General features: G+C 60.8%; 1 protein-coding gene across 1 annotated transcript; it reads left to right on the forward strand.

Annotated features, from left to right (window-relative positions):
- The first annotated feature begins 237 nt into the window (after positions 1–237).
- Positions 238–2,533, forward strand: DLX2 (distal-less homeobox 2). The gene is made up of 3 exons (XM_037044738.1): positions 238–631; positions 1,113–1,297; positions 1,820–2,533. The coding sequence occupies exons 1-3, from the start codon at positions 238–240 to the stop codon at positions 2,219–2,221; spliced, it is 981 nt and encodes a 326-aa protein (XP_036900633.1). The 3' UTR covers positions 2,222–2,533.
- Positions 2,534–8,294: the final 5,761 nt, after the last annotated feature.

Below are 8,294 nucleotides of genomic sequence, written 5' to 3' on the forward strand. Positions count from 1 at the left end.
CGAGAGGCGGAGAGAGGATGCAGCCGGCGGCAACTGTCCGGAGCTGCGCACGGTGATCGCCTCCCCTGGAGGAGGAGTTGCCTGTACCACTGCCACATTTTTTGTTTTCCTCCCCACCCCACACCCCCCTCCCCCCGTAATTACATTGGCTGTTGGAGGGGACAGGAGAGACGGAGGAGGCGCTTTGCTTCCCCGCCTCGTGCCCGCCACCCCTGCTCTTTCCCGTCCCGGGCCAGGATGACTGGAGTCTTTGACAGTCTGGTGGCTGATATGCACTCGACCCAGATTACGGCCTCCAGCACGTACCACCAGCACCAGCAGCCCCCAAGCGGTGGTGGCGCTGGCCCGGGCAGCAGCAACGTCAGCAGCCTCCACAAGCCTCAGGAGTCGCCGACCCTCCCGGTGTCCACGGCTACCGACAGCAGCTACTACACCAACCAGCAGCACCCAGCGGGCGGAGGCGGCGGTGGGGGCTCGCCCTACGCGCACATGGGTTCCTACCAATACCACACCAGCGGCCTCAACAACGTCCCTTATTCCGCCAAGAGTGGCTACGACCTGGGATACACCGCCGCCTACACCTCCTACGCACCCTATGGGACCAGTTCGTCCCCGGCCAACAACGAACCGGGTAAGCATGACGCTGGCGTCAAGGGTGCCAAGTCCGTCTAGCTACTAGATGGGTGGGATAAAAATGTCTGGGGCGGGGATCCCTCCGGAGTCCTGGGCTTTCACACCACCTGCTCCCGGTCTGGCCCAGCCGGGCCCGCGTCCTCGCCATTCTTAACATCCAACCCGCCGAGGGTCACTGGGTACGTCCCTCCGAGCTCAACTTGTCGGACTGGGTGGCCTTGTGGGCCGCGTGGTGCATGCCTCGGGGTGACCTCAATCCCTTGCTGCCCGCTTCTCCGTTCTCTCCAGTACGCGCCGGTCTTCCCCTTTGCAGGAGGGCCCAGCTTCCGGGGTCGGTGCCGGCACCGTTCCGCGCATTGCGAAGTCGCGCCTGAGAATTCGTCTCCCGGCTCCGGCCAAATCCCACGCCGGGCCTCTCCACGCGCGGGAACTCTTGAGCTCCCAGATTGCACAGTTCTCACGATCCCAATTCGTTGCAGAGAAAGAGGACCTCGAGCCTGAAATTCGCATAGTGAACGGGAAGCCAAAGAAAGTCCGGAAACCCCGCACCATCTACTCCAGTTTCCAGCTGGCGGCTCTTCAGCGGCGTTTCCAAAAGACCCAGTACCTGGCACTGCCTGAGCGAGCCGAGCTGGCCGCGTCTCTGGGCCTCACCCAGACTCAGGTGAGGATTCGCGGCTGCGGGCGGGCTGGGGGTGGGGCAGGAAGGATGAGGAGGGCGCTGGTCTGGAATGGGTGAAAAGCAGGCCGGTTCAGGACAATGCTTTAAGTATATCTTTTTTAAAAAATAATCTCAAGGATTTCCAGGCCCGCGCCTTGGGCAGTGTAAACTTCTACACTTGAAACTGAACCCCCCCCACCCCCAGGGGATGGACAAGGTGGGCCCAGTCCCGCACCATGTTGTCTTTTCTCTGCGCTACTGATTAAGCGGGTAAAATAATTGGCCCTCCTGATCTCCTCCTTGTGTCAACATCACCACGGTGCGCGCGCACCTGCGGTCTTGGGCTTTTTGAGATGACCACCCAATGTAGTGGAAATCATCGCAATCCCCCACGCCGCGGCACGCCATCGGCCCGTGTGCCCAGAGCGTTCGGTGCCCACTTCTTGCTCTCGGTCTTTCTAAGCTTCCTCCCCTTCCTTGCTTCGTGCTTTCTTCCACTAATGCTCGGGTCCCTTCTCCACAAAGGTCAAAATCTGGTTCCAGAACCGCCGATCCAAATTCAAGAAGATGTGGAAAAGCGGTGAGATCCCCACGGAGCAGCACCCTGGGGCCAGCGCCTCCCCACCCTGCGCTTCGCCGCCGGTCTCGGCGCCGGCCTCCTGGGACTTCGGCGCGCCTCAGCGGATGGGGGGCGGCGGTGGCCCAGGCAGCGGAGGCAGCGGTGCGGGCAGCTCCGGCTCCAGCCCGAGCAGCGCGGCTTCGTCTTTCCTGGGCAACTACCCGTGGTACCACCAGACCTCGGGCTCCGCCTCACACCTGCAGGCCGCCGCGCCGCTGCTGCACCCGGCGCAGACCCCGCAGCCACACCATCACCACCACCACCACGGCGGCGGGGGCGCCCCAGTGAGCGCCGGCACGATTTTCTAACTCCAGGGAGACTGCGCCAAAGACTGAGAGCAGAGACCCGATAGTGCTCGCACCCAAGCCAAAGGGTCTCTCCAGCTGGCCCGCCGATGCCACCCCTACCGGAGGTTATGGCCCGCGACGGCCTGCCCCAAGCCCTGCTCCCTCGAGAGGCCACGGGGAGGCCGGGAACCAGCAGGCTCCTCTCGGAGACCCCCGGCTGCTGCACCGTGAAGGCCGCGGGCCACGGCCTGCCTCCCGACATGAGCCCCGCCTCAGACTTGCCTCCCCGCACCTCCTCTCCTGGCGAGGCTGTCCGGCGCCTTTGTCGCCGCGGGCCACGAGCTGAGTCCGGGAAAGGGACTCCTCCCCCGCCCGCGAGGCTTCCCAGGCGCTCTGAAGCTCCTTTCTCTTCGCCCGCCCCCAGGCTCCGCGCGGTCCGCCCGGGTTAGTGACCTCCGGGGTCCCGCCTGGCGGCCCGCCCTCCCCCACTCGCCTCGGTGACCCCGGCGGCCCGCGGCTTTTTCCCTCTCTGCGGCTTCCAGCCCCTGGAGCCCCATCCTTCTCCCGCCTTAGCGCTCTCCCCACCAGGAACTCTGCCCCTTAGCTCTCTCCTCATTCATGACCAGTGGAGTTTTTTTATTTCATTTTTTTTTTATTTTTTAAAAGTTTAGGTGCCTTTGCGGATGACCTCATTTTGATGTTGGGGAAAAAATGATTTTTTAATATGTGGACACTGCAAAAAATGTGTTTAAATTATCTTTTTTAAAAACCTATTCAGGATTATTAGCCTGGACTTCGACATGGAGTTTGTAAATAAAGGTGTCTGTGCAGATTTTCCCACTGATTTATTTGTATAAAAATACTCATCTTTTCAGACTTTTTTGTAAACCCCCACTTGTGAAAACTGCGGATGAGCAGTGACCTCAGAAGCCCCTCCGGTTCAGAAAATTTTCTGTTAAACTAAGCTACTGATTTGGGTTTGTTATATCTTATCCTAAAGTCTTTGTTCTTGAAATGAAAGGTATTTTGGGGTTATTTATTATGAAAACAACATGCTCTTAATGTTGATTTTACAATATGAAGAGATTATTTAAATAAATTATTGTTTTCATGGGACGTGTGCGCTTTTACCTTGGTGTCGAACCCTGGAAGCTCGAGCCGCGGCTGCGGACCTGGTCAGCCAGGAGTGACCTTCGCGTCTTCAGAAGGCCACGAGCGCAGCCAAGTGCGGCGAGGTGAAGGGACATGTTCCCTGGGCTCCGGGCACCGCAGAACGTGCGCGCTGTACCCCCACCCGCGTCCGGACTCGGGCTCCCCAGCTCGAGGTGCGGTGAGTCACTCGAGCCCTGTCGGCTCCAGCCTCCGCCCGCCGTGCCCCACCGGCGCCTGGGCTGTCTCTGACGCCTCCGTACCCGCGGTGCTGGTGCAGTGCTTCCTGGCCGCTCGGGGAAACTGCAGTCAGGGCCTGAACGCTGCCACAGCCCGGGTCAGATCCCTACATTGAACTGTTCCTCCCGCCCCGTCGCCCCGCGGCCTTTCTGGGGATGGCTGAGCCGAGAACTCACTGAGTCACCCAGGCCCTCAGGAGACCTGTGTTTGGCTCAGGAATGAAGGGCGACCTCGGCGCACAGGGCTTCGCCGGTACACGTACAATCATACACCATGACTCCTGCAGATACATTGCACTCTCGGACACACACAGTCACACACTCACACTGAATGACACACTCACATGACACAAATTCACACACATGATACAGACCCACATATGCACACTCATGCACACATGCACACTCACATGGAGACTAATGCACACTGCTGTGCAAATGGCACTTTTCTACTTCACACTCCCTGGAGGAAAGACCCACATATCATTCAGCTCAATTTACCTCCTCGGGTCCCACCCAACTAGCTTCCAACTTTGGAAATGACCTTACTTAGTCGCATTCCCTGCAAAGGCCAGGGGTAAGTGAGTAATGCCTGCCTGAACTTAAAGTTCTTTTCTTGGAAGCACTGGGGCCCACAGTTGGTAGCAGCTCTCAGGCTTTGATCATTCACTGTGTGACGTTGAGCTACCCATTTCACCTCTCTGTGTTGCAGTGTGAGGACCCATAAGACAGAAAACATGAAAAGAGCTTTCTCAGAGCTGTAATCGGGCAATGATGTACTACAGTGCCTGGTGCATAGTAAGCACTCAATACATTTTCGCTGTGTAGTACATTGTTTGAGCCCGGTGCCCGCAACAAGGAGGCTTTGCTTTTGCCTGCAATCCTGAGGCTCACAGTCAGCCAGAGGCCTTTCCAACCTCACCTTGTGCGGAGGAGCAGCACTGCAGGGCTGGGGGACTCCGTCCCTGCCCAAAAGGAAAGCCTGAACCTTGGGCCACCCCTCTGAAGGGAGGGGGCTGTACACAGAGGAGGTTGGGGGCAAGCCAGAGAACCCTGCTGGTCAGATCCAGGCCTCCTCTTCTCTAGGATGCTCATCAGGCCATCATTGTCGTGTCTCTTCAACTCACCTCTGCCAAGAAAACAGATATCAGACAGGAGTGACTTTCTCAGCCCAGTGGCATGATCCTGAGAGGAACTCCAACTTTTCTGGCCAGACTGTTTGGGGGACTGTACCGAGTGTGATTTACCAGAGTGTGGTCCAGAGACTTGGAGCTCTGCGGAAGGCAGGGAGGTTACACAACTCTGTTCGTCTGCATTCCTGGGTAGTTTCCCAGGCTAGCGTGGCCTGGGCTGAATCCTATGGACCTCGCGATTCTGGTCTCCCTAAGCAGTCACTGCCTAGCAGACCTCCATTCCTGTTCTCCCTCCCTTGAACTCCAAATTCCGTGGTTTTCTTTGAGTGCCAATAGCTGGTGCCAGCCTTCCTCCTGCGGTTTACTGTGTGCTCCCCCCCCCCCTTTGTGAGCTCTCCCCTCCCCCTCCTGAAACCAGCAAGGAGAGACGGGGCAGTAAATTGGCTGGTGTCGAGGATCTGCAGCAGACAAGATGATTAAGAGGCCTACGCCGGAGCGCCCGGGGCAGGGAATGTCAGCCCAAGTTGGAATCACGCAACAGGCCTTGGCATGAGCGAGCCTGGGAGCCGGGAGGGCTGGCGGCCCCGGCTCCGGGGTGGGCTGAGGCCCCACAGACTCGCCGGAGTCACCTAACCTGGCACCCGGCGGCGGCGGGGTCGGGCCGGGCCACGGCGCGCCTGTCCCCGGGAAACTCGCGAAGTAGAGGGCAGAAGGGTGCAGAGGCCAGAGGAAGGGGGCGTTTCCGCAGTCCAGGAGAGGGGCGAGAGGAGGGAAAGCAAGGATGCTCCCGGTAGAAGTGAGAGAGTGCGAGAGGGAGGGGCGAGAGAGCGGAGAAACAAAGCCGGGCTGGGGTAGGCGGGGGCCGGCTCCAGCCCTCCGGGGGCAAAGCTCTGGCAAGCCTTTCTCACAGTCTCCTGGCCCGCTGGGAGACACCGAGCCCTGTGATCAGCCCGCCGCCGCGCAGACTAGCTCCCCCCGCGCCCTACTGCGCTCCCCAAAGCGCGAGTGAAAAATGGAAATGGGAAGCAGCGGTCTCGTCTCCTTACACTGGGAAACCAGTCACACTCAGAGCACACATAAATCTTCATTGCAATTCCCTCCCATTCGCTCGCGTGAAATATCAGGCCAGAGACAGGATATGACAAGCGCTGGGAAGTCGGGGGAGGGAAGCCGAAGAGTGAGGGGTGCCCGACCCTCTGCGCTCCACCTCTTGGCAGGTTTGCTCTGAACTCCTAAGGGACTCTGGCACTGTTTTCCATTTGCGGAGGCTGGCAGCTGGGCGCGCCGGCCTCCCCTTTCCTCCCATCCCCGCCCGCCGCCGGCCACCCCCAGAATTCCAGCCGCCCGCCTTGCAGCTCGCGGGCAGGGGAGGGCAGAGAAAAAAGGGAAAGAATCCCCGGCCTAATCAGCGCGGTTGCAATGTGGGACCGTTTAGGGAGCTTCCCCTCGGCCTTCTTTCAGGATTACTTGTGAAAATTGTGAATATCCGTCCTGTGTGAGGATTTCCGAGCGTGGTGGGGCGAGTTTGGGAGAAGTATCAGGTTTGCTGCGGGCGGAGAGAGCGCGAGAAGGCTGCAGCTTCGTTTACACACAATGTGGTAGTAGAAAAGGGGGAGAGGGGGGAAGAGGGGTAAAGGGAGTGTGGAACTGGTCATATGGACCCTGCGCTGTTAGAGCCCCCCGCGAAAGAGAAGGGTGTTGGGGAGCAGAAAGACCCCTTGCCTTTCGAGAAAAGTCGCCCGCACTGACTGTAAAACCCGAGAACAGCTCCCGCACCCCGACACGTCCTCCCGCCTCATTCCACCTCCACCGGGTCCCTGGCACTTGCTCCCCAGTCTCAAGCCAGCTCCTTTCCCGCGAAACAGCGACCACCAGTGCCTTAAACCTGTCGTAGGGTCAGAGACCTCTTTGAGAATTAAGCTACAAATTTTTTCGTCCTTGTACAGGTCCCTTTGCACTCGACTTTGGGGTCCCGGGTACGGGAAGCGGGCGGGTGGGGCGCCCCCTGGCTTTGTCAGACTGGGCTCTGGCAGGGTCCTGTCCCCCAAAACGGCCCCCGGGGAGCCTCCCCGACTCAGACCCTCCTCCCCACCTGGGCTCTGACCTGCAAGCCTCACCCGCTGCCCCGCCCCTTTCCCCGTACCCCGGACGCTGCCGGATGCGGAGGCCTGGCGTCCCTCGGATGCACCCCCGGAGGGATTTCCCATCTCGGGTACGGGTTCGTCAGTGATTGTCACATTACAAGATGTTACATTCCGCCCTGGGGCCTGAGGCCGGGCGGGGCGAGGAAGACACTCAGCTTCTGGAGCAGAGGCGGCAGACAGGTCCCCAGGAGCAGCCCCGCGGCACCTCCCGGGAGAGCGCACGCACAGTCTCGCGCCTCGGGATGCGGCCCCGCGCTCCTCCCGCGGGTCAGGCCGGACTGCGAACACTGGGGTGTCCCAGCAGTGTGCGGGCTGCGGGGAGGCGCTCCCGGGATTCTCCCGAGGCCCGTTTGGGGATCCTCAGGAGCCCCGGTGCCCCTGGCTGTGTCCGGGACCGGGTCCGACCGGCCCTGGAATCTGGGGGACAGGGGCGCGGTGGTGAGGGTTGACTGCAGAGCCGGGGGAGGTGGAGGATGGCTCCAGGAGGCGGCCTGGGGCTCGGGGCCGAGGATTAGGACTTCATGGAAGAGAAGGGAGGAAGGACTGAACGTGGAGCGCGTGGGGGTGATCCCGGAGAGGAGACGGGCCGGCACGGAGTCAAAGGGGCGAGCTGCCCGTTCTACCCGCCCCCACCCCCGCGGGGTTTGTGGTCTCGGAGTCTCAGGCAGCCTAGAGATGAACTCTCCGCTTTCGGAGCCAGGGCCCCGAGGGCCCGCCAGAGTCCCGGCTGCTCCGAGCTGTGGCCTCGCTCCCGGCGGCTCCCAGAGCCCGGGGCTGCAGCGTTGCCCACCCCTCCGCCCCGCCCCGCGCCTCCGCCGCCGGAGCTGCGGCTTCTTAAAGTCGCAGGGAGTCTCAGGGCCCGAGAGAAGCGCCGCCCAATCGGGGCCTGGGTGTTTCTGGGGGCGCTACCTCGGGGCGCCCGGAGACCAGAAGCAGAGCCTAGGTGGTGGCGGGGCTGGTCCTAAGGACCTAATTGAGCTGCTTCTCTCCTCCTCCCAAAGCCTGAAGATAGCAGGCTCCTATTCGCCCCTCACTGGGAGGCAGCTAGCACCCTGTCTTGGGGTGCTGAGTCGCCTCACAGCAATTTCTCAGTCAACCAGCTGCCCGCTCCCCCCGCTCAACGCCTCCCGCCCTACGGGTCCGGCCTACAGATTCTGAAGCCCCACCCGGGTTGCAAAAATCCGGGAAAGGGGCCAAAGGAAGGAGGAGGGGAGAACTGTACAGAAAAAGAAAGGAAGAGGTGGAAGGGCGGGTGGGGGGTGGAAGGGGGTGGCCCAGGGAATATGGCTCAGTCACTTTCATGCTCAGTTGCCGCATTTAGGGTGGGAGCCAGGGCCTCGGGGGCATCCAAGCCTGAGAGAGCAGACACGCGGGGCAAGGGCTTCTCTTCCCGACATGTACGCGGGACAACAGCAAAAATTTGCCTTGG

The sequence above is a fragment of the Sturnira hondurensis genome, unplaced genomic scaffold (genome assembly GCF_014824575.4).
Source record: "Sturnira hondurensis isolate 20B ecotype Veracruz unplaced genomic scaffold, ASM1482457v3 Scaffold0004136, whole genome shotgun sequence".
NCBI classification, from domain to species: Eukaryota; Metazoa; Chordata; class Mammalia; order Chiroptera; family Phyllostomidae; genus Sturnira; species Sturnira hondurensis.